The sequence below is a fragment of the Sphaerodactylus townsendi genome, linkage group LG03 (assembly GCF_021028975.2).
Source record: "Sphaerodactylus townsendi isolate TG3544 linkage group LG03, MPM_Stown_v2.3, whole genome shotgun sequence".
Lineage (NCBI taxonomy): Eukaryota > Metazoa > Chordata > Lepidosauria > Squamata > Sphaerodactylidae > Sphaerodactylus > Sphaerodactylus townsendi.
In genome coordinates, this window is record NC_059427.1 from 146,080,566 (window position 1) to 146,106,953 (window position 26,388).

At 48.1% G+C, this 26,388-nt stretch overlaps 1 protein-coding gene across 1 annotated transcript in view; it reads left to right on the plus strand.

Moving 5' to 3' along the window:
- The window catches only part of CACNA1F (calcium voltage-gated channel subunit alpha1 F), a 132,641-nt gene that overhangs the window by 86,911 nt on the left and 19,342 nt on the right, over positions 1-26,388 (plus strand). The window contains exons 31-41 of the mRNA XM_048488608.1: positions 1,372-1,482; positions 3,887-3,970; positions 5,030-5,050; positions 9,679-9,807; positions 10,870-10,935; positions 12,339-12,430; positions 13,898-14,057; positions 16,064-16,191; positions 18,344-18,440; positions 20,753-20,855; positions 23,195-23,296. Of these exons, the coding sequence (XP_048344565.1) occupies positions 1,372-1,482; positions 3,887-3,970; positions 5,030-5,050; positions 9,679-9,807; positions 10,870-10,935; positions 12,339-12,430; positions 13,898-14,057; positions 16,064-16,191; positions 18,344-18,440; positions 20,753-20,855; positions 23,195-23,296 (1,093 nt within the window). The remainder of the gene's footprint in view (positions 1-1,371; positions 1,483-3,886; positions 3,971-5,029; positions 5,051-9,678; positions 9,808-10,869; positions 10,936-12,338; positions 12,431-13,897; positions 14,058-16,063; positions 16,192-18,343; positions 18,441-20,752; positions 20,856-23,194; positions 23,297-26,388) is intronic.

The following is a 26,388-nucleotide window of genomic DNA, read 5'->3' on the forward strand; positions in this document are numbered from 1 at the left end:
CTCCTGCCCCGTGGGCGCTACGCCACTGGGGTACAACCTGGAAGTGGGGCAGGCAAGCCACACAGTAGGCAGTGGGACACCTCACGTGTAAACAAGGAATTGGAAGAGGAACCCACTGCGAAGGAACTGCTGGGTGAGGAGCAGCGCGGGAAGCACTCAATGCGTAATGGGGCTAAGAATGCATACCGCTACGCATGGAGGTCAGAGAGAGAGAGAGGAAAGCTGGAAGGAAGTTCCTGAGATCAAAGAGACAGCAACGGAATGGGCAACAGGAAGGGACTTCTCTGCCTTCTAGCTCTACTGCTCCCTCTGGTGCAAAATGATATTACAGATTCCTTCACTTCCAACCAAGGAAGGAGAAGTGTGGTGTGAAGAACCAATAGTTTTCCCTTTTTAGGGGGGAACTCCATCTTGTAGGGAAGGGCAGAATCTGAGCCTGAAGGGTTGGAGTAGCAGGGCCTTAACGATGTAAGGGGCCAGGACTTCACCATTAGAAGGGAGTTGCTGTGGCTTAGTGATAAAGAAGAGAAGAAGAAGAAGAGTTTGGATTTATATCCCCCCTTTCTCTCCTGCAGGAGACTCAAAGGGGCTTACAATCTCCTTTCCCTTCCCCCCTCACAACAAACACCCTGTGAGGTAGGTGGGGCTGAGAGAGCTCCGAGAAGCTGTGACTAGCCCAAGGTCACCCAGCTGGCATGTGTGGGAGCGCACAGGCTAATCTGAATTCCCCAGAGAAGCCTCCACAGCTCAGGCGGCAGAGCTGGGAATCAAACCCGGTTCCTCCAGATTAGATACACGAGCTCTTAACCTCCTACGCCACTGCTGCTCTCTCAGTTTCTGCTTCGCATGCACAACGTTCCTGGTTCAATCCCTGGGATCTCCAGTTAAGAGGATCGTGTAGGAGGTGACATGAATGTCCTCCCCCCACACAACAGTCCTGGGTCAAATGTTCTTCTCTCTCTCGCCCCTGCCCCCCACCCCACTGAGCCTCCACTGAGGAAATTTTCACCGAGTTTATTAACTTCTCCCCTTTAGGCCAAATCCCTTCATGTGAATCACGTATGAGTCTCGCAACAAGGATTGCCAATTCTTGGTTGGAAAATTCCTAGGGATTTGGGGGTGGAGTTTGAGGAGAGGAGGTAATTTGGTGCAGTTGTGATTCCATAGAGTCCACCCACATCAAAGCTGTAATTTTCTCCGAGGGGACTGTGATTCAGTGATCCGTTGGCAAACTGAGAGATCTCCAAGACTTCCTGGAGGTGGTGGTGGTTATTTTATTTATGTATTAAAACATTGATATTTCGCCTTTCTTCATGGTTCAAGGCGACTTCCAAGAATTGCCTGTCTCATTTCCCGGTCTCCTTTTTCCAGCACCACGAACAGTCGACACCCTTCAACTACGTGATGGACCTGCTCAACATGGTCTTCACGGGCCTCTTCACCATCGAAATGGTGCTGAAAATCATTGCCTTCAAGCCCAAGGTTTGGGAGCGAGGAGTTTTGGTGGAGGGCTGTGAAGTTTGTTCATTTGTTTTGCTTTAGAGATTCTCTCCTCCACTTCCTCTGAACAATTGCAAGGTTTCAAGTCGGGCCTTTGGAGTGTCCAGCCGCTGAAAGTGCCCCCCCCCTCTCTTTCACCCCCATGGAAATTTGGGTTCATTATCATCTACGGAACCCACCCTTTCTTCTCTCCTCTTGGGCGGGTTTAAGAAGGATCTTAACGGGCATTGTTACGTATTAATTGCTGCATTTTAATTTATATTATTGAGAGATTATTGTTTTTGATTTTATGTTTATTTGTATTTGAATTTCATGTTGTTCACCGCCCAGAGCCCTTCAGGGATTGGGCGGTATATAAGTTTGATAGAGAGAGAGAGAGAGAGAGAGAGAGAGAGAGAGAGAGAGAGAGAGAGAGACCAGTGCTCTTTAACCTATTCATAAATGACCTGGAAGTAGGGGTGGGTAGCGTGGTGGCCAAGTTTGCAGATGATACCAAATTATATAGTGTGGTGAGAACCGCAAAGGATTGCGAAGAGCTCCAAGCGGACCTTGATAAATTAGGTGAGTGGGCTAAGAAATGGCAAATGCAGTTCAATGTAGCAAAATGTAAAGTGATGCACATAGGGGCAAAAAATCCAAACTTCACATACACGCTATAGGGGTCAGTGCTATCAGTCACAGACCAGGAAAGGGATTTGGGCGTCTTAGTTGATAGTTCCATGGGAATGTCAACTCAATGCATGGCAGCTGTGAAAAAGGCAAACTCTATGTTGGGGATAATTAGGAAAGGAATTGAGAATAAAACTGCAAAGCATTTGGTCAGCTGCCCTTATATAGGAAGCCATTGAATGCGACTGCACTTGAATTACTGTGTCTCAGTTCTGGTCGCCACATCTCAAAAAGGATATTGAAGAGATAGAAAAAGTGCAGAGAAGGGCAATGAGGATGATTGAGGGACTGGAGCACCTTCCTTATGAGGAGAGGCTGCAGCGTTTGGGACTCTTTAGTTTGGAGAGGAGACGGCTGAGGGGGGATATGATTGAAGTCTATAAAATTATGCATGGGGTAGAAAATGTTGACAGAGAGAAATGTTTCTCTCTTTCTCACAATACTAGAACCAGGGGGCATCCATTGAAAATGCTGGGGGGAAGAATTAGGACTAATAAAAGGAAACACTTCTTCATGCAACGTGTGATTGGTGTTTGGAATATGCTGCCACAGGAGGTGGTGATGGCCACTAACCTGGATAGCTTTAAAAGGGGCTTGGACAGATTTATGGAGGAGAAGTCGATTTATGGCTACCAATCTTGATCCTGTTGATCTGAGATTGCAAATGCCTTAAAAGTCCAGGTGCTTGGGAGCAACATCCGCAGAAGGCCATTGCGTTCACATCCTGCATGTGAGCTCCCAAAGGCACCTGGTGGGCCACTGCGAGTAGCAGAAAGCTGGACTAGATGGACTCTGGTCTGATCCAGCTGGCTTGTTCTTATGTTCAGAGAGAGAGAGAGGAGAGAGAGAGAGAGAGAGAGAGAGAGAGAGAGAGAGAGAGAGAGAGAGAGAGAGAGAGAGAGAGAGAGAGAGAAAGAAAGAAAGAAAGAAAGAAAGAAAGAAAGAAAGAAAGAAAGAAAGAAAGAAAGAAAGAAAGAAAGTAGACAGCCAGGGATCCCAGCCCTTTCCAGTTTACGCAACTAAACTCCAATATGGTGTAGCCCACTCAGGATTTGTTGCTTATTTACAGTTGTTGGTCCAATCTTCATGCTGTCACATGTTCCTATAACCAGGTTAGGGACGGCTTCATCTGTTCTCAAACCACCATGACTCAAAGTCTCTTGAATTCCTGAAGAATCTAAGAATTCCCTCTTGCTTCCTCTGATTTACTTGGGTGTTCAGTATGAGGAGGAGTAGAAGCAGGGGGTGGTTACCACATGTTTTATACCAGGGGTGTCTAACTCTGGCGCTTCAGATGTTCATGGACTACAATTCCCATCAGCCCCTGCTGGCATGGTTGATTTGTTCATGGACTACAATTCCCATCAGTCCCTGCTGGCGTGGCTTATACTGTCCTCTCTATAAGGAATCCAGAGCCAAATTTATCACTGGAATACTAATGGGCCTAAATTTTCATTCTGACTTTGAGAAATGGATGCTTCTGTTGTCTGATAAAGGCTCATTTATTTCACACAGAGTTTCACTTTTCTCCTTGGCTGCTAGAAAAGTACAATCCAAATATGCCACTAAAAAGTCCTGCTACATTTTTAACCTTTTATGACTGAATGCCATTTACCACGTGTCAGTGCATTGTACTGTATAACTCCTTTGGAAATTTTATGCTATGTATCCAGGCAGAAATGGCTGCAGAGGGGCTGTTTTTGTTGCTCTGTTACAGCACTACTTTGTCGACGCATGGAACACTTTTGATGCCCTGATCGTGGTGGGGAGTGTTGTGGACATCGCTGTCACAGAAGTGAATGTGAGTTATCCCTCTTCCAGGCTGTTCCAGACCTCAGTGTTCTCTTCTTGCTGTAATGGCCCGTGTGATGTTGGAGCAGATAATATTTGAGTCCAGCAGCACCACAGAGACCAACTGGATTTTTGGGGTATGATCTTTTGAGAGTCAAAGCTCTCTTCATCATATCTGGTGTCTGACAAATGGGACTTTGACCCTCAACAGCTTATACCCAAAGATCTTGTTTGTTTCTAAGGTACTGCTGCATTCAAATCTAGTTGTTCTAATGTAGACCAGTGTTCCCCCATGGGTATCCTGGCACCTACAGATCCCATTTTAGAAAGTGAATAACGCCTTGTAGGGCTTTTGTTCAGCAAGGTTTCTGATTGGCCATGGGAGATTTGTTGACTGGACAGATTTTTATATGCTAGGTTATAAATGGTGTATTTTGTACTGATAAATCAGTTTTGCTTTGATAAGAAATTATATTGCATATATTTCATTTGTTCCCCAAATGTCCATATTCTTTTGTCGGGAAAAAGGATTTTCCCTTGAGGCTTCGAAAAATGTCTGGAAATGTTACATATGTTCCAGACATGTACACCTGGACGCATGATTTAAACCCCATACTATCCCAGGTACCAGTCGCCAGTTCAATTGGCAATGTGGATTGGCTCTTCCTTGCACATAGATGTGTAGTGATACATGCAGCGTATACATGTGTTTGCTGTAACATGTGAACAGGGCTAGTGAAATTCAAATGTACCTCCACTACCATGAGGACTAGAAACCCACTTTGGAAGAAGGAAATCTAAATGTTGTGCCAGCTTCCATTTTCTGCTCCAGATTTTGAACAAGCGTGAAGCGTGAGATGAAACATTGCTCCTTCACATAAAACATCTTTTGTGTTCCTGGATCCATCACCCATCTTCTCTGCCTTGTCTTTTTGTCTCTGTTTATCCACGCATCCATTCTGTTCCTCTTCTTGCCATTTTGCTGCTTCCCATTGGAATGTTTGTCGGGTGGCTTCATCTCCACCATTATCACTCTGTTGGCGCCGTTCCCTTCATCCTGTCATATTAGAACGGAGGACATGTTGGAGAGGTATTATCCATGTATTTAATCGCAGAGCTATTTGGGGGCGGGCTGTGGAAGGCTGACCACAATGATGCTGGGTGGATACAACAAGCAGGTTCATAAATCAGGGTTGTGGTGTCTCTAAAAATGGGACTGGGGTTAGCTAAGCAATCTCGGGCTAAGGGATGGAAGTAGTAAGTGTGGAAATCTTGAAGTGAGAGGGGGGCTCACATAACAAGGATAATCCCTTTGCCTCACACTCTCTGTCGTTTGCCCCACACTCTCCACACTCTCTGCCCCACACTCTGAGAGCCAGCATGGTGTCGTGGTTAAGAGCAGGTGGATTCTATTCTGGAGAACTGGGTTTGATTCCCCACTCCTCCACCTGAGTGCCGGAGGCTTATCTGGTGAACCAGATGTGTTTCCCCACTCCTACATTCCTGCTGGGTGACCTTGGGCTAGCTAGTCAAAGTTCTCTCTCTGAACTCTCTCAGCCCCACCTACCTCACAAGATATCTGTTGTGGGGAGAGGAGGGGAAAGGAGCTTGTAAGTCACCTTGAATCTCCTTACAGGAGAGAAAGGTGGGGTATAAATCCAAACTCTTATCTCCTTCACTGCTCTTTTTGCAACTCCACCTTTCCTCTCCACTTCTATTCTTGTCCCCCTACTCACTCTTTTCTCTCACCCTGACTTGGAGGGGATTCCCTTTGGCTGTTAGAAAGTATCTCTCTCCAGGTCAGGCAAATGTGTACATATACATGCAAATATTTATAGTGGTTGAGAGCTGTGGACTCTAATCTGGAGAACCGGGTTTGATTCCCCATGCTGCATGAGCGGCAGACTCTTTCTCTACACGTGAAGTCTTTATCTACACATGAAGTCTGCTGGGCTAGTCACAGTTCTCTCAAAACTCTCAGTCCCACCTACCTCACAAAGCAGGAAAGGAATTTTTCAGCCATGTTGAGTCAGCTTATCATCATCATCATCATCATCATCATCATCATCATTATTATTATTATTATCATTATTATTATTAATTATATTTATAAACCGCCCTCCCCTGAAGGGCTCAGGGCGGCGAACAAACAAATAGATAGAGCACAAATAAAATCAAATTTTTAAATAGTTATTAAATATGGCTCTATATGTTAAAATCGACCCCCATTAAAATGCAGCATCTATCAAAATTACCGATGGCGTCCTACTCGTAGTCCCCTAAGAAAAGAGGTGGGGAGGAACGGCAGGGTCCACAGATTTTAGAAAGAAAGCTTACAGGAGAGAAAGGTGAGGTATAAACCCAAACTCTTCCCCTTCTATATGTGATTATGTGTGAGGGTACAATTGTGGAGGTCGTGAACGGAGGTAGTAAACTTGAGACCTTGTCTTTGGTGGGCTGTCAATTCTGACACCCGTTGAGAATGATGGAGCAAGGCCACCTGCTGAAGCTGACATGAAGAGCAATCAGCTACTTGCTCTAGCCCGGGCCAGTGACAGGAGCAGGCATTGCCGAGCAGCTGCCGAGGCCTCGGGCCTTTGAGAGGGCCAGCTGCTGTGCTGCCGAAGCAAGAATTGCTGCCTAATCTGTGGATGGTGGCCTTGGAGGTCTCCTTGATGAATTGCCCTCTGGGAGAACTGAGCCCTTCGCCCGCCCGTGGTATACCAGCAACCTTCCCGTGGTATACCGGCAGTGGCGTAGGAGGTTAAGAGCTCGTGTATCTAATCTGGAGGAACCGGGTTTGATTCCCAGCTCTGCCGCCTGAGCTGTGGAGGCTTCTCTGGGGAATTCAGATTAGCCTGGGCACTCCCACACACGCCAGCTGGGTGACCTTGGGCTAGTCACAGCTTCTCGGAGCTCTCTCAGCCCCACCTACCTCACAGGGGGTTTGTTGCGAGGGGGGAAGGACCAGGAGATTGTAAGCCCCTTTGAGTCTCCTGCAGGAGAGAAAGGGGGGATATAAATCCAAACTCTTCTTCTTCATCTTCTCCTCCTCCTCCTCTGCCAGATTCTCAGAGGGTGAAGAGCAGTGACCACAGCATGCCGCTGTGTGCTCACCTGCCCGAGGCAAGAGTAATGTCAGCCAGCAGCAATGACACAGCCACAACAAAGAACAAAAGAGAGGGCGCAGTATAGCAGGCCGAAAGCCGTACGGTACAAAACAGGAACCTGGGCTGCTTGGAACCTGTTGACTATGTATGCACAAAACAATTTCCTCTTACAATATTGGAAATATGTTTCATGAATTTTCTAATTTTTATGGCTCAAACTTCATGGCTGGATGAATAGTACAGCAATAAACATAATGCGGTGTGTGTGTAGAAGAAGAAGAGTTGGATTTATATCCCTCCTTTCTCTCCTGTAAGGAGACTCAAAGGGGCTTACATCCTTCCCCCCCCCCCCCACACGCACACACAACAAGCACCCTGTGAAGTGGGTGGGGCTGAGAGAGCTCCAAAGAACTGTGACTCGCTTGAGGTCACCCAGCTGGCATGTGTTGGAGTGCCCAAGCTAATCTTGTTCACCAGATAAGCTTCCACAGCTCAAGTGGCAGAGCGGGGAATCAAACCCGGTTCTCCAGATTAGAGTGCACTTGCTCTTAACCACTACATCACGCTGTCTCTCCAGTGCAGACATATACTGGCTCTATACATTGTGATGCACAATCCAAATTTTGTCATCATTATGCCAATCATTTTGCCAAGTCTGAGTCATAAAAATGATAAAAATCATAAAACACATTTCCGGTATTGTTAGAGGAAATTATTTTGTACATATTAACCTGGGTTAACCTGGGTTAACAGGTTTCAAATATATTGTCGAAGGCTTTCACGGCCGGAATCACTGGGGTGCTGTGTGGTTTCCGGGCTGTATGGCCGTGTTCTAGCAGCATTCTCTCCTGACGTTTCGCCTGCATCTGTGGCTGGCATCTCAGATCCTCTGAAGATGCCAGCCACAGATGCAGGCGAAATGTCAGGAAAGAATGCTGCTAGAACACGGCCATACAGCCCGGAAACCACACAGCACCCCAGGTTTGAAATAGCCCAGGTGACAGTTTTGTGCTGCCTGTAGCAGCAGCCGCCCAAGGGAAGGGACCAGGTGAGCCAGTAGCAGCAGCCCATCCTGGTGGCACCAGATGTTCATTTGCCCAGTCAAGTGAGCCAGAAGCAGCAGGGACCAGGACAGGCCCTCTCTTATCTGTGCCACAGTCGTGCTTGGACAGCGTTTTGCCCAAGGCCCCCAAATCCGGTCCCAACTCTGGCCAGGAAAAGAAACTTTCACAGGAGTCAGGCCATGTGGACTGTGACTTCTCACATTTCCCTGGCTCGTGCAGCCGGTCACCCTGCTGGTGGCCATGTTGGGAGTGTCCCTGAATTCCTGCACGGTGGCCATGTTGGGAGTGTCCCTGAATTTCTGCACAGTGTCGCTCAGTGGCTGTGAGCTCAAGGCTTGGTCCTTGGCCCTCCACCTGGATATTTGGCAGACGGGTTTTGTGTGGGGTTTGAGAAGGGAGCACGACTGCTTGGACCCCATGAGCAAAGGTTGCTTGCATTATGGGGAGGCTGGCATGGCATATGCCTCTGACGGTGCCGCCTCCAGGTTGGTCATGAACTGCCTTGGCTTGGCATGCATCACTGCCACTCCCCGGAGTCTGTGCGTTCCTTTCCACACCCTTGCCGCTGTGTCCGCTCTGGCTGCCGTTTCTGCCACATGACCCCGCCATGTGCTTTGCTCCTTTGGTCCCATCTTGTGCTTTGCTGCATACGGATGCTGGGGGAGTGGGGGAAGGAAAGTGGTTTGGTTGCTTAGCAACTGTCTAGCACTTTCCCTGCTAATCTAGGACCAATAAAATGCCTGCATTGGGGCAAAACAGTCAGCCATGCGCCTGGAAGAATTAGCAGCGGCTGTATCCAACAACGGCCTAGTTGTTCTTCCTTCCAAAGCAAGCATTTGGGGCATGAGGAGTCATTTGCCTTATGAGGAGGCCCACGTGGTTCCTCCACCTCCATTCCAGTGCCTGTCACTTGGGAAAACACAAATTGGTACCTTTGATGAAGCTTTTGCCCCAACCAGGGCACTAGCCTCATCTCAGAAGCTAAGCAGAGTTGGTCCTGATTAGTACCCGGGTGGGAGAGCATCAAGGAACTCTAGAGTCTATTGCATTGCTATTGACGGCATTGATTTACATTGTGTATCTCACCTGGGCCTTGTCCTGGATTGCTCAGGGTAGGCCAGTGGTGGTGAACCTTTGGCACTCCAGATGTTATGGACTACAATTCCCATCAACCCTGCCAGCATGGCCAATTGGCCATGCTGGCAGGGGCTGATGGGAATTGTAGTCCATAACATCTGGAGTGCCAAAGGTTCGCCACCACGGGGGTAGGCCATTCTCATCAGATCTCAGAACAAGGCTAGGTTGGCCCTAGTTAGCACTTGGATGGGAGACCACCAAAGAAGTCCAGGGCTGGAATGCGGAGGCAGGCGGCGAAAAACCACCTCTGCTCTTTCCTTGTCTGGAAAACCCCGCAAGGGGTCTCCCTCTATTGGCTGCGGCTTGGCAGTGCTTAGTCTGGTCTAGCATGGCCACTCTGCTTTTCATGCATGAATCGAATGGGGCCTTTAATCAGAAACGTGCTGATCCAGATCCCTTCTCCACAGAGCTCCGAGGATAGTTCCCGCATCTCCATCACCTTCTTCCGCCTCTTCCGTGTCATGCGTCTGGTCAAGCTGCTCAGCAAAGGGGAGGGCATCCGCACCCTTCTCTGGACCTTCATCAAATCCTTCCAGGTCATCAGCTTTCCTAGGCGGCCACGTGACCTTTACCATCCCTGTGGACGTGAGACTATTGATCTCCACTTGCAGGAGTTGTGTCATGCACCTCCTCTGCCAAGAGTCTCTACCTATTCTCTGAACTGCCCAGCATCACTGAAGCAAGCGTGTGGGTGGTGCACAGTGGTTGGTGCACAGCAGGGTGGTGCACAGTGGTTGGTGCACACAGTGGGTGGTGCACAGTGGGTGGTGCACAGCAATGGCTCTCCTAGCCCAGGGTGGTTGGGGAAGGGATGTCTAGGTGGGCAGTGGGTGGGCTTGCAAGTTGGAGAAGAGCATATGGGGAGGTGGGGAGCATTCAGATGGGAGGTGGCACGGGGAGATGGTTGTGGGGAGATGGGGGCCCCAAGTGCTGTCCCCACGAATACCTTGAACCAGCCCTGGCTGCCTGCATTTCTCCATTCTCATGCAGGCTACAGCACGTAGGCTGGGGTAAATTTTTGGTAGGAAATTTGGGTTTGAGTCGGATTGCGACCTCCTGGTTGGGAAATTCCTGGAGATTGGTGGGGGTGGGGGGGTGGGGGGTGAAGCCTTGAGAAAGCAGGGTTTGGAGCAGGGAGGGAGATCAGCACTGTGGAATGCCATTTTCTCCATGACGATCTCTGTCATCTAGAGATCTGCTGTAACAGTGGCGTAGGAGGTTAAGAGCTCGTGTATCTAATCTGGAGGAACCGGGTTTGATTCTCCGCTCTGCCACCTGAGCTGTGGAGGCTGATCTGGGGAATTCAGATTAGCCTGGGCACTCCCACACACGCCAGCTGGGTGACCTTGGGCTAGTCACAGCTTCTCAGAGCTCTCTCAGCCCCACCTACCTCACAGGGTGTTTGTTGTGAGGGGGGAAGGGCAAGGAGATTGTCAGCCCCTTTGAGTCTCCTGCAGGAGAGAAAGGGGGGATATAAATCCAAACTCTTCTTCTTCTTCTGTAATGCTGGGAAAGCTCTGGGCCTCCCCTGGCGGTTGGCAACCCGAGATGAGCAGACCCCTCCTTCCCAATTCACTCTGAATCTGTTCCACTTCCAGGCACTTCCGTATGTCGCTCTTCTCATTGCCATGATCTTCTTTATCTACGCCGTCATTGGCATGCAGGTAAGCAGAGCCCAGCCCCGGCCCAAACGCTACGAGAAGGAAATTGAAGCAACCCTGTCTTTTCTGCAGACGAGTGGTCACCTATGCCACCTTGGCTCGCCACCATGTGGGAATGCTCTTTCTTTCGGACAGGGGTCTTCAAATTACGGCCCTCCGGATGTTAATAGACTACAATTCCCATGAGCCCTACCACTTGGCCATGCTGGCAGGGGCTGATGGGAATTGTAGTCCATGAACATCTGGAGGGCCGTAGTTTGAAGACCCCTGCTTTAGGAGATAGGGCGAATAGGTCATATTTGAGCATGCCGTCTACATACAAGATGGGATTTATGTTTTTGTTGGATCAGACTTCTGTGATTTTTCATTGTAAATTTTACACGTGTCACATTAACATATTGCCAGTCCCCTGAGCCTGGTTTGCCTGGGAAAGGGTGGGGTACAAATTGCATCCAATAAATGAAATACATTTCTGAGTAAGTTATATGGATAGATAATTTATTTACAGTTTTCCATCAATCCAAAACAGAACAAAACCGAGTAGGGATTTCTGGTGCTAGAACTGTACACCGAGATTGCACTGGGCCCTAGGTAAACAGGCATTTTATAAATTGAGACTTTTGGCTGACTTGGTCAGGACAACAACTATGTGCTACTGAAGCATTTTCTACGCATATATGATACTCTAGTCCAGGGGTTTCAAACTCACGGCCCTCCAGATGTTCATGAACTACAATTCCCATCAGTCCCTCCCAACATAAGCATTGGCTACACTGGCAAGGGTTGATGGGAATTGTAGTTCATGAACATCTGGAGGGCCGTGAATTTGACACCTGTGCTCTAGTCTGAGTCCCACATTTGTTTCTCTGCTTTGCAAATTAAACCAGAGATGTGCATGAGAAACACGCACACGATGTCCATGGCAGAGGCGGAGCACTCATGGGGACACGTGGGGTCACGTCCCCGAGTGCACGCCAGCTGGTCCCATGGGGACAGAGAATCGCCATCCACACCACTCCCCTCAGCCCGCCCCCACCAGGCTGCTCCTTCAACCGGCAGAGTCCGCCGGCTGAAGGAGCAGCCTGGCAGGACAGGGCTGAGGGGTGCCTGGTGGTGGCCCAGCCAGGCAAGTGGGGCACGGGGGGGAGGGGTGCAGAGGTTATGGGGGGGCACCTGGGGCAGGTTTTGCCCCGGGTGCCATTTCCCTCCCACCCCCCACGCCTCTGGTCCAAGGGTACCTGAAACAGCATCTTGTTATAGACCTAGCATGAAGTGTGAGTTTTTCCCCCCGACAAGCTGGAGAAATAGTCTGAGTCATTTGTCCATTCGCTGCTGAAACCTTTCCCACCTCAGATCTGTTTGCTCCTTTGTGACCTGAATTGCAGAAAGGTTTCCTTGTCTTTCAGACCTTTGGGAAAGTGGCGTTGCAGGATTACACGCCGATCAACCGCAACAATAACTTCCAGACCTTTCCGCAGGCCGTGCTGCTGCTCTTCAGGTATCTCCCCTCCCTCCTCTCTGTGTTTTTCTTTCCACTTTAACTGTCTCTGGTGGAGAACTGCAGCTCTCATGATAACCTTCTTAGAGACGTTCCCAAGGGAAATGTAACTGGAACGTGAAAGACGTGCTTTCTTGGAATCTGCTGACCTGAAGATCTGTGTCCTATCATAAATTATCTTAAATCTCCTCTGCGAAGCAGAATTGTTCCAGCATTCCAGAATGGCGAGTTCTCTCTGCCCCTGCTTCCCACTACCCCCATATACTCAAACATATGTCTGCCACGTAAGGTGAAGGGCATCATGGAGGGGCTGTTTTTTACTTGCTTCCCACTCAGTTAAGTGCAAAAATGGCACAGAGGGAGCAGCTGAAGAATCTTGGGGGTAGTTGTTTGTCTTCTACAGCAGTGGCGTAGGAGGTTAAGAGCTCGTGTATCTAATCTGGAGGAACCGGGTTTGATTCCCTGCTCTGCCGCCTGAGCTGTGGAGGCTTATCTGGGGAATTCAGATTAGCCTGTACACTCCCACACACGCCAGCTGGGTGACCTTGGGCTAGTCACAGCTTCTCGGAGCTCTCTCAGCCCCACCCACCTCACAGGGTGTTTGTTGTGAGGGGGGGAAGGGCAAGGAGATTGTAAGCCCCTTTGAGTCTCCTGCAGGAGAGAAAGGGGGAATATAAATCCAAACTCCTCCTCCTCTTCTTCTTCTTGTTCTTCTTGTTCTTCTTGTTCTTGTTCTTGTTCTTGTTCTTCTTCTTCTTCTTGTTCTTCTTCTTGTTCTTGTTCTTGTTCTTCTTCTTCTTCTTCTTCGTCTTCTTCTTCTTCTTCTTCTTCTTCTTCTTCTTCTTCTTCTTCTTCTTCTTCTTCTTCTTCTTCTTCTTCTTCTTCTTCTTCTTCTTCTTCTTCTTCTTCCTGTTGCATAATTTCTATCAGAGTGTTTGTCAGCACAGGTCAAGGAATCACCTATTCCTAAGTAAAGGGATTGGTTTATCATTCTGACAGTTGTTTTGGACAGGGGTCCCCAACATGGGCACCTGGCCGCCTGCCCACACTTTTCCTGATGTCAGCTGAGTGTTTCTAGAAAGTGGGCTGGGCAGGGCTTTTGGTTGGCTGTTGAAGATCTGATTGGTCATACAGATTTTTAATAACTTTGGTTCGACAGCAGCGACCACCACAGCCAAGGCTCTTCAAGTGTGGTTGAAGGTAAACGGTGGCAGCCATTTTGTGGCTGTACCCGCCCCAGTGTGTCAGCGTTGCGGAGATGCCCACAAACTCCAAAAGGTTGGGGACCCCTGGCTTAGGAGATTTATATCTTGCTTTTCAACCATTCAAATGACCCTCAAAGCATTTTATGGTTTAAATCTTGCCTTCCAATGGGCATCTCCCACACTCCAGGATGCCCACGTGCACAAGGGCAAGACTATCTGAGCTCCATGGGATCCTTTCACATTGCTGTCCCCTCCTCTCCAGGTGTGCCACAGGGGAAGCTTGGCAGGAAATCATGCTGGCCTGCATGCCCGGCAAACGCTGCGATCCAGAGTCCGATTACGAGCCTGGGGAAGAGTTCACCTGTGGCAGCTACTTCGCCATTGTTTATTTCATCAGCTTCTTCATGCTTTGTGCCTTCCTAGTAAGTCTTGGGCGGGAATGGCTTTTACTTTTTTTTTTTGCTCACAGGGGGCGCCTATCGTGATCACATCCAACCTGTGCTGCGCAGCCTGCACTGGCTCCCAGTTGAGTTCCGAATCATCTTCAAGGTGTGGGTGTTAACCTTTAAGGCCTTATGCGGCCTGGGACCCTCGTATCTTTGGGACCGCATTACCCCATATGTCCCTACTCGGCCTCTGCGTTCAGCAGAGGCCAATTTACTGGTGGTTCCTGGCCCCTCAATGATGCGGCTGGCCTCCACTCGGGCCAGGGCCTTTTCAGCCTTGGCCCCTGCCTGGTGGAACACTCCCTCCAGCTGTCCGGGCCCTGCGGGATCTTGGTGAATTCCGCAGGGCCTGTAAGACTGAGTTGTTCCACCGGGCTTTTGGAGTGTCCAGCCGCTGATTAGGTGCCCCTTCTACTCTATTCCTCCGGTTTTCGGAGTCCCCCTGTCATCTAGGGGACCCACTTTTGTTACTGTCTTGTTCCCCCTTTTTTGGGAGGGTTTAATCTGGGGTATTGCTGACGCCATTTTACTGAATTACTGCTGCGTTTTAAATATTTAAACTTTTAAACTTACATTTTAATTTAATGGGGTTTTGTTTATATACTGTATGTGGAATCCATGTTGTACACCACAGAGCCCTTTGGGGATTGGGCGGTATAGAGATCCCATAGATAGATAGATAGATAGATAGATAGATAGATAGATAGATAGAGAGAGAGAGAGAGAGAGAGAGAGAGAGAGAGAGACAGAGACAGAGACAGAGACAGAGACAGAGACAGAGACAGAGACAGACAGACAGACCCACCCTCTGCCCAGCCTTGGTTGGTTGCTGTTGATTCCCTGACTGGGGCTCCACTCCTCTGCAAAGCCCGCCTATTTGGATGCCAGGACATCTGTTTCCACCCTGTGGCCACCCTAAACATTACACTGGAGAGATGTGCCTTGGGTGCTACAGTCAGAAGCAAATGAAAAGTTTGGCATGTATGAAGGGGCTGTTGAACCTCTCTCGTTCCTGCCATTTATCTGCTCAGAATCTCCTCCTTTCCAACAGCTTTTACAGACACAAAGATACGGACTCCAGAACATTGATTACTAAAATAGAGTCCATATTATCCATAACTGTCTTGGTAAAACCTCTTCACCACCACAGCCATTTGTGTTGTTAGCTTCGCGAAACCAGACAAACAGCTAGTCATCGCTTTTGTCAATGGGCTTGGGTGCTTTTCTTGATTACTTTCAAGTTTTGCGGCTTCCTGCGTTCCATGGACCTTTGATCCATCTAGATGAGAAGAAGAAGAGGAGTCAGTTTTTATACCCCAATTTTCTCTACCGTAAGGAGCCTCAAAGGGGCATAAAACTGCTTTCCCTTCCTCTCCCCACCACAGATGCCTTGTGAGGTAGGTGGGGCTGAGAGAATTTGGAGAGAACTGTGACTGCCCCCAGGTCACTCAGGGGGCTTCATGTGGAGGAATGGGGAAGCAAATCCAGTTAACCAGATAAGAGACCGCCATTCATGTGGAGGAATGGGGAATTGAACCTGGTTCTCCAGGTTCAGCCGCTCTTAACTAGTGCACCATTTTTAATTAATATATACATGATTGTCATACATACGCTGGACAAAACAAACCAACAAATCCTTTTGGGCCCTTTGGGAAGGGGTTGTGGCATTCTTTGCCTGCAGAGAATCACAGATTCAATCCCTAGCATTTCCAGGTGAAAGGACCAGACAACAGGTGATACAATAGATTTCGACCTGAGGCCCTGGAGAGTGGCTGCCAGTCAGAGTAGACAATAATGACTTTGATGGACCAAAGATCAGATTCAGTATGAGGCAGCTTCATGTGTCTTTAAAGGTGCTTTTCGTCTCTGGTTTATTCAAGTTTTCTTCTCCCCCTGGTGGCCTGCATGGAAGCATCCATTGACCTCTGACCTTCTCTCTCTCTCTCTCTCTCTCTCTCTCTCTCTCTCTCTCTCTCCCCTAGATCATTAACCTCTTTGTTGCTGTCATCATGGACAATTTTGACTATCTAACTCGAGACTGGTCCATTCTGGGTCCCCACCATCTCGATGAGTTCAAGCGGATCTGGTCAGAATATGACCCAGCTGCAAAGTAAGAGACCACGCTTCTTTTTCCTGCCATCTAGAACCCCAAATCAAAATACCGGTATTAATTTATGGAACTCACTGCCACATGATATGGTGGTGACCACTAGTTTAGATGGCTTTAAAATGAGGCTGTACAAATTCATGGATGCCCAACGGGAAACTTCACATTCAGAGGCAGTGTCCATTGCTGAGGGGCAATTGGGGGTGGGGGTGTCCCTTCCATGGTGTTTCCATGTTATCTTTGTTGTGGGGGAAAGGATGCTGGTCTAGATTGACTGTTGGCCTACTCCACTTGGGGTTTTTCTTTCCTAGGCCCTCTTGTAGTTTTGGTACTTTATGCCGAGTTCAGCAGAGATAAAGCTTCAAATTCTCCTTTCCTTAGTAGTCTGTTCTTACCATGGCTGAAATCCCAGATTCTGCCACTAGAGGCACCAGAGAGACATTGACCCTAACCTCTGACAAAGGGCGCTTTGACTGTTGAAAGCTTCTACTCTCAAATTCTAGGACTAAGTGGTCCCTAACGGTCTACTGGACCCGAATCTAGCTGTTCTACTGCAGCACAGCTGCCCCCTAAAACTGAGTCTAACCCACCCTGCAGTTCTCAAACATTTTAAAGTGGGACCCTCTTCTAGATGTACTCTGATTTTTCCTACTTGCAAAGGTATTCCCTGTTACTCCCTCCTCCCCACCTGCAACATAAAATGAAAGGCTTTGCCATCAGTAAGCACGGATGAAGTTTTTTCAGATTCTGAATTTATCAATAGATAGCATTATTATTATTATTATTATTATTATTATTATTATTATTATTATTATTATTATTATTATTATTATTATTATTATTAATTATATTTATAAACTGCCCTCCCCCGAAGGGCTCAGGGCGGCGAACAAACAAATAGATAGAGCACAAATAAAATCAAATTTTTAAATAGTTATTAAATATGGCTCTATATATTAAAATCGACCCCCATTAAAATGCAGCATCTATCAAAATTACCGATGGCGTCCTACTCGTAGTCCCTTAAGAAAAGAGGGGGGAGGAAAGAAGAGGAAGGGGGAACGGCAGGGTCCACAGATTTTAGAAAGGGGGGGGGGCATCTGCGGCCGGGCTCCCCAAAGGCCCGGTGGAACAGCTTTGTCTTGCAGGCCCAGCAAAATTCATTAAGATCCCGCAGGGCCCGCGTAGCTGGAGGTAGAGCGTTCCACCAGGCAGGGGCCAGAGCTGTAAAGGCTCTGGCCCGGGTGGAGGCCAGCCGCATCATTGAGGGGCCAGGGATCACCAGTAAATTTGCCTCTGCTGAGCGCAGAGGCCGATTTGGGACATATGGGGCAAGACGGGACATATGGGGCAATTACTGGACATATGGGGCAATTACTGAGCAACAGGCTGGTTTCGTGACCGTTTGGCATGTTACGCAGAGATGAACCCAAGTTTTCCTCTGAGTCTCCTTGAACCTCCTCTCACAGTTTGCCAAGTTCCTCCTACTCCCACCCAATCTTGGGGCCCACATACAAGAGAGTTCCGGTCCCCGTTTGAGTCCAAACTCTCACAGTTTTTAATCTTTTGCAGTTTTAATACTTATGTCAAGCCCTGGATTTGTGACCAATATGGGACTCCGTGATTTCAATAAGAAGCCTTTATTGACAGGCAACAGCATGGCCATAGAAGAAGCCAGTTCTGGCTTTCCCAAGCACCCTTTTATGCCCAACAGTATGCCCCCCTTCTTCCCTTCTCCCAGATACATCAAAGCAAAGCAATACAGAACAGGAATGTGAGAGCTGTTTGATCTCAAGGCCGTGTGAGGAGATATCAGAACAAACTGGCACTCGGGCACATTCTAAATCACGACATGTTACAATGTACAAGTGAGACCCATTAACATGACAGAAAACAGAACCCCTTTTGATGTCAGGAGGCCCTCCTGACAACTTAACACTGGAGAACCTGTTTGTTCTTCCGCTTGACATCTTTGACCAAATGATTCTACTGGATTTGGACATCTGTTTCACTTTCTAGACTAGAGGATGCCACTGCAATCCCAGTTTGCATCACTTGTAGCCCCAGTGAGAGGTGGGGGGGGGGGGGAGCAGCACTCCATCTGTGCCTCAGCTCTCCCCCGTTCATTTGAAATACCAATATTTTGTTCCTTCAGGGGTCGCATCAAGCACCTAGATGTGGTGGCCCTGCTACGACGGATACAGCCACCCTTGGGTTTTGGGAAACTCTGCCCCCACCGTGTAGCCTGCAAGGTAATCCTCTGTCTATATGGTTGTGACTGCTAAAATTCTCTCTTGCGGGCTGAGCCATTGTGGTGTAGTGGTTAAGAGCAGGTGCACTCTCATCTGGAGAACCGGGTTTGATTCCCTGCTCTGCCACTTGAGCTGTGGGGGCTTATCTGGGGAACCAGATTAGCTTGTGTACTCCAACACATGCCAGCTTGGGCTAGTCACATTTCTTCGGAGCTCTCTCAGCCCCACCTACCTCACAGGGTGTTTGTTGTGGGGGCAGGGGGAGGGGAGGGAGATTGAGTCACTGTGCAGGAGAGAAAGGGGGGATATAAATCCAAACTCTTCTCCTTCGCCTTCTTGAATAGCTTTGATTAGCCTGAGCTCATTAGAGCTTGAAAGCTAAGCAGCGTCAACCCTGGGCGACCACACGGGAAAGCCAGGGTCCCCACACAGAGGCAGGCTGTGGCAAACAACCTCTGTATTGTCGAAGGCTTACACAACCAGAATCAACTGGCTGTTGTGAGTATTCTGGGCAGTCTGGTGATTTTAGCTCATAATGTTTTGCCTGTGGCTGGCATCTGAAGATGCTACATACAGATGTTACCAAATCCCCTGGCCCAGATCACATTCACCCAAGAGTTCTTAAAGAGCTCAAACATGAAATTGCGGGAAGAATTAGGACTCATAAAAGGAAACACTTCTTCACGCAACGTGTGATTGGTGTTTGGAATATGCTGCCACAGGCGGTGGTGATGGCCACTAACCCGGATAGCTTTAAAAGGGGCTTGGACAGATTTATGGAGGAGAAGTCGATCTCTGGCTACCAATCTTGATCCTCTTTGATCTGAGATTGCAAAGGCCTTAACAGTCCAGGTGCTCGGGAGCAACAGCCGCAGAAGGCCATTGCGTTCACATCCTGCCTGTGAGCTCCCAAAGGCACCTGGTGGGCCACTGCGAGTAGCAGAGAGCTGGACTAGATGGACTCTGGTCTGATCCAGCAGACTAGTCTTTAGCATTCTTAAGGCCATTGCGTTCACATCCTGCCTGTGAGCTCCCAAAGGCACCTGGTGGGCCACTGCGAGTAGCAGAGAGCTGGACTAGATGGACTCTGGTCTGATCCAGCAGGCTAGTTCTTATATTCTTAAGGCCATTGCTTTCACCTCCTGCCTGTGAGCTCCCAAAGGCACCTGGTGGGCCACCGCGAGTAGCAGAGAGCTGGACTAGATGGACTCTGGTCTGATCCAGCAGGCTAGTTCTTATATTCTTAAGGCCATTGCTTTCACCTCCTGCCTGTGAGCTCCCAAAGGCACCTGGTGGGCCACTGCGAGTAGCAGAGAGCTGGACTAGATGGACTCTGGTCTGATCCAGCTGGCTTGTTCTTATGTTCTTGGGCGGCCACTGCTTTCACCTCCTGCAGGTGAGCTCCTGCTAAAGGCACCCAGTGGCCACCACCGCGAGTAGCAGAGAGCTGGACTAGATGGACTCTGGTCTGATCCAGCAGGCTAGTTCTTATGTTCTTAAGGCCATTGCTTTCACCTCCTGCCTGTGAGCTCCCAAAGGCACCTGGTGGGCCACCGCGAGTAGCAGAGAGCTGGACTAGATGGACTCTGGTCTGATCCAGCAGGCTAGTTCTTATGTTCTTAAGGCCATTGCTTTCACCTCCTGCCTGTGAGCTCCCAAAGGCACCTGGTGGACCACTGCGAGTAGCAGAGAGCTGGACTAGATGGACTCTGGTCTGATCCAGCAGGCTAGTTCTTATGTTCTTATGCAAGCAAAATGCTTGGAGCTAAAACTACCAGACCTTGGCCACACAACCTGGAAACCCCACAGCAGCCAAGAAAGCGCATCTTTGTCTTTTGCCTTGACCTGGCACGACCCAAGATAGATGGAGCTCATCAGAACTCAGAGGTTAAGTAGGGTTGGCCTCAGTTAGGACTTGAATGGGAGACCACCAAAGAGGTCTAAGGTCACTATACAGAAGCAGGCAAGGGCAAACCATCTCTGTTTCCCTCTTGCCTTGAAAACCCTTTGACAGGTCACCATAAGTTGGTTGTGACCTGACAGAAGGATAATAGGGTTTGACGTCTAGGGTGGCTACCAGCATTCCCTGTAAGCTGTGTGGGTTCCACATTGGTGCTGGGCAGATAAGGGACTTCCTGGCGAGGGGAACTCTCCCAAGTGGCTCAGTTCCACGCAGCATCTGGGAAGTTCTGCACAGCCCTGGGCAACGATTGGAGGGACTGTTGGTGGCCAGATGGAGGCAAGATATGTAGCAGTGAGGAAGGGCCTGGGAGAGGGCTGGGACTCTTGGCTTCCATTCTTTGTCTCTGCAGAGGTTGGTGGCGATGAACATGCCCCTCAACTCAGACGGGACTGTCACCTTCAACGCTACCCTCTTTGCTCTGGTGCGGACATCCCTCAAGATCAAGACGGACGGTAAGCTGTGAGAAGGTGCTGAAGGCACCATCTGCTGAGGTCCCACAGACGGCAACCAGCCTTCCAGCTTCTAGAGAACGCCCCTCCACTGTTTCGCAAGCCCGGGATAAAAGCTCCATTCCCCGCAGGAAAGGAAACAGACAAGGGAGAGTCCTTAAGAAGTTGATGTGCCAGAGACTTTCCTATTGCTTTGTAAAGCTAAATAAAAAATGGGACATGTGCTTTCTCAGAAGGCTGTCCATACCTACTGACCACCCGGGTACCACCAACAAGCCATGGCTATGAGGTTGGGTTGGATGCAGAGTGTGGGAACATGAAGAGTGACAAAAATATTACAGCAAGACACTTCCTTTGGTTTCCAAATTGACTTGGGAAATCTGTCAATCTTGGTGCAATAATAATAATAAACCTTTAATGGCATATATATAAATTATACAATGGAAATTAAAATTGGCTGGTAAAAGAGTTTAAAAAAAAACAAGCACCAGGAGAGCTGAAATATTAAGCCACTGAATTGGGATTGAGTCTGCTAAGCATTTGGGAACGTTCAGTGATGACAACACACAAGAATCTAGCAGTTTGTTCGATGGTAACAGTTGAGTTGCTGTCTAACAAGAACAAAGTTTTGACAGCATCTGTCGTGTTGCCTAGAGCAGCTAAGAGAGGATTAAGTAGTCTTTCCCGCTCTACAGCATATAGAGGGCAATATAGTAGAACATGATGGACGGTTTCTTCAAGACCAGGATTGCAGGTGCAAGATCTATCAGAGGATGGAAGATGGTGCTCTCTGTTGTATCATCTGGTAGAAGGAAGAACATTGCATTGGGTTGGATGCAGAGTGTGGGAACATGAAGAGTGACAAAAATATTACAGCAAGACACTTCCTTTGGTTTCCAAATTGATTTGGGAAATCCGTCAAACTTGGTGCAAGGCTGGCCCTGCCCCCAGCCAAAAGAAAAAAAAAAAGCAGACTGGGGTGGGGTACAATATGTTCAGGTAGGACTGACCGCAGTTGGTGGGGTGTGCCAGGAATTCGATAGCACCACTGTGGATGCTACACCCATATGAGGGGGAGGACCTTCTTCCTCCTGGACCATGTGGAGAGGATGGAGCAATCCCTCATGTCCTCCACTCCTTCCCTTCCCCCAAAAGATCCAGTCTGCAGTTTGCACTTTCCTGTGAAGCCCGGCATAGACCTTGCCCAAGTTGCAGGTGCTTGCGGTCACCTCCTCCCGCATGCCGACTGCCTGCTGGCTGGCATCTGAAGTGACTGCTGGGGTCACGCAAGATTTGGGCCCATGGTGGCGAACCTTTGGCACTCCAGATGTTATGGACTACAATTCCCATCAGCCCCTGGAATTACGACTGGTCTTGAGCCTGACATCAGTTCCCCCAGAGAAAACGACTGCTTTGGAGGGTGGATTCTATAGCATGATGTCCGGCTGAAGCCCCTCCCCTCCCCTCCCCTCCCCAAACCCCACCTCCCTAGGCCCCGCCTCCAAATCACCAAGAATTTCCCAACCGAGAGTTGGCAACTGTACATGGGCAGTTAATTGGATCTTCTCCTTTCATGATTCCAAGGAGGGGAGGGGGTGGAATGGAGGGGTTTTGGTGACCGCACACAATGGCTATAAAACCAAGCTAAATTGTGCAACCATTGTATACTCCAGAACCAAGTTGTGGTAGGAATGGACCAGAGCAGTCCTCTTCCTGCCCCGCCCCCCCCGCCCCCCCCCCCCGAAACAGCCTTGGGTTTTTCCTCATTCTCTTTTTCCTTGTCTCCAAGTTCCTGCTACTTTGTGACATTTTAAAGTTCTGTTTGTGTTTTGCTCCCTCTACTGGTTGATTTGATATTACACCCAGTTTTTTTATCAAGGGTAAAAAACTGCAGTTTAAATCAGAAGGGAACAAGCTAGATTTCATCTTCTGCTAAATTGAATCGGCCAATAGAAGGTGTAAAACACTTGCAGAACTTTTTGAAAATCCAAAGAAACAGGCATAGAAGAAGAGAATGCAGAAAAAGCCTCTGTCTTGCTCCATCACAGACTGTGACTCCAGCTGTTTGGTCTAGATTCTCGCTCATTTCTCATTATTATCCTGACCATCTCATTCCCATTTGATTTGGAGCCCCACCCCTCCTGTTCCACAGCTCTTTATTTCAATGCCACTCCCCTGTCAGGCCCTGCAGCAGCACCCTAATGGAGGCATTTATTTTATTTATTTTTATTTATTTTCACATTTCTACCCCTTCCCCGTTCCCCGCAGGGCTCAGGAAATCTGGAAAATTATCTCGTTCTCATTCTGTCATCTTCCTTTGCCCTTCTGCCCCACTCCTCTAGGTGAGCTGGAGGTGGCCAATAAGGAGCTCCGCACTGTCATCAAAAAAATCTGGAAGCGGACTAAGCCCAAACTACTGAATGAGGTGATCCCCCCGCCGGAAGGTTAGTTCCTCTTTCTTCTAGCAGCTGGACTCTGTTCCCCTCCTAGACATAGAAACTGAACCTAGATATCTGGCCTCCTGGCCTAGTACCTCTTCTCAACCCCATTTTGTAATTATTGTACATAATTACGTTTCATTTCATGCTTCCTGCAGTTCACAACCTCTTGACCTTGCTGTCTGGGCTTTCTCCCCCCAAAACTTCTTATATAAAATGCCTACCTTGTGAGCGCCCACTCATTGCATCCAGACGAGTGGACTATAGATCACAAAAGTTGGGTTGAATTTTGTTAGTTAGTTAAAACACTGCTTGGCTTTGAAACGAGGGTGTCTTCAGGACTGCATTTCTGCCTGGGGAGGTCACGGGGAGAGGCCCTCCTGACTGCCCCACCAATTAAAGAAGCTTTTCTGGGGGCATATGAGATAGGGCCTTTTCTGTGGCATCCCCACAAATTATGGAAGAACCTCCCCAGAGAGGTACACCCGGCTCCCTCACTTTCAATCTTCAGGAGGCAGTTGAAGACAGTTTTACTTAGGACTGCATTTGACTGATCTAGTTTTCACTTAGTGGCAGTCCTAATTGAGATTTTAAATTGTGGTCTTTTATGCGTTGCTTATAATCACCGCATATTTTACCATCTTCAAAATCTGAACCAACGTAGAGCTTTTTCTTTGGCCAGATTCAGTGTTATGCCATCTGAAATTCTTTGTGGAATATATTAAAATGTAGCATATTCAGGTAGGCCAAGGGTGTCCAACTCTGGCGCGTCAGAGGTTCATGGACTACAATTACCATCAACCCCTGCTGATGTCCCATGGCCAATCAACCCCTGCTTAATCCCATGGCCAATTGGCCATGCCAGCAGGGGTTGATGGGAATTCTAGTCCATGAACTTCTGAAGCACCAAAGTTGGACACCCCCGAGATAGGCATTGCTTTTGTAATGAGGGTTGCAATGAAATGATCCAGCAGGCGCTACCTTATTGTCCCTTTTATCTGGAAATTTGAACAAAATATTTAAGTCCTTTTTGAGTAAATAGGACGGGAGTTCCTGATTCTGCAAAGTTGTTCCTTCTCTTGAATAATTCCCAAACTCAAAATAAGTGAGAAAAGTAGCAAAGTTTTTGCTATAAAACTGCACCACGATAAGACTGGGAGATAAATTGTTCTTTATTCTATCTGTAATCTGTAAGGCTTACCCTTAATTTTGTTTATAGTTCGATTATAACTATGGGGCATATTTTATATGCCAATCAAGATTTTCTGTCTGTCACGGTTTTGTTTACATTGTAAGCTTCCTTGAGTTCTGCAAGGTAGAACAGCACTGTGGCCCAGTGGCAGAGCCTTTGCCTGGTATACAGAAGGTGCCAGGTTCAATCCCCAGGATCAGGTAGTGGGTGATGTGAAAGACTTTTGCGTGAGTCCCACAGAGAGCTGCTGCCGGTCTGTAGGCAGTACTGACCTTGTTGCCCGGAAGGTCTTGTTCAGTATAAGGTCGCTAGAGGGGTTGTGGGAAATGTTTTGAATAAGTAAAATCAACAAATAGTGTATTGTTGAAGGCTTAGATAAACTTTAAGACTTGGGTGCTGTGTGGTTTCCGGGCTGTATGGCCGTGTTCTAGCAGCATTCTCTCCTGACGTTTCGCCTGCATCTGTGGCTGGCATCTTCAGAGGATATGATGTTGGGAAAGCAAGTGGAGTATATATATCTGTTGGAGTGTCCAGGGTGGGTGAAGAAACATTGTCTGTGAGTAACAAAGAAGGCAACCAGGTCAATAGTTGAGGGCATCTGAATAGAAGTATGAGTAACAATGAAGTCTATAGCATGGGAGTAACAATGGAGCTAGCAAGGTCACTGGTGGGAGCCTCTGAATAGAAGTATCCTGGCCTTTGTTTCCTTTGTCTATAGTCATCCTATGTTTGTGTGGAGCTGGTTAGACACTGTCTTGACTCTAGTATTTTTCAACACTGGCAGCCAAGTTCTGTTCATTTTCATAGTTTCTTCCTTTCTGTTAAAATTGTCCATGTGCTTATGGATTTCAATGGCTTCTCTGTGTAGTCTGACGTAGTGGCTTTCAGAGTGGTCCAGAATTTCTGTTTTTTCAAATAATATTCTATGTCCAGAAATTCTGGACCACTCTGAAAGCCATTGAAATCCATAAGCACAGTGTCCAAGCCCCTTTTAAAGCTATCCAGGTTAGTGGCCATCACCACCTCCTGAGGCAGCATATTCCAAACACCAATCACACGTTGCGTGAAGAAGTGTTTCCTTTTATTAGTCCTCATTCTTCCCCCCAGCATTTTCAATGAATGCCCCCTGGTTCTAGTATTGTGAGAAAGAGAGAAAAATTTCTCTCTGTCAACATTTTCTACCCCATGCGTAATTTTATAGACTTCAATCATATCCCTCCTCAGACGTCTCCTCTCCAAACTAAAGAGTCCCAAACGCTGCAGCCTCTCCTCATAAGGAAGGTGCTCCAATCCCTCAATCATCCATCGCTTGCCCCTCTCTGACACTTTTTCTATCTCTTCGTATATCCTTTTTTTTTTGATGATGTGGCTTACTCTCCAGAACTGACACAGTACTCCAAGTGCGGCACGCGATCTCACGGGCTTTGTTATATGCGGGCATGACAATCTTTGCAGTTTTATTATCAACTCCTTTCCTAATGATCCCCAGCATATTTGCCTTTTTCACAGCTACCATGCATTGAGTTGACATTCCCATGGAACTATCAACTAAGACGCCTAAATCCCTTTCCTGGTCTGTGACTGATAGCAGTGACCCTTGTAGCTTGTATGTGAAGTTTGGATTTTTTGCCCCTATGTGCATCACTTTGCATTTTGCTACATTGAACTGCATTTGCCATTTCTTAGCCCACTCACCTAATTTATCAAGGTCCGCTTGGAGCTCTTCGCAATCCTTTGTGGTTCTCACCACCCTACATAATTTGGTATCATCTGCAAACTTGGCCACCACGCTACCCACCCCTACTTCCAGGTCATTTATGAATAGGTTAAAGAGCACTGGTCCCAAAACAGATCCTTGGGGGACACCACTCCCTACATCTCTCCATTGTGAGAACTTCCCATTTAC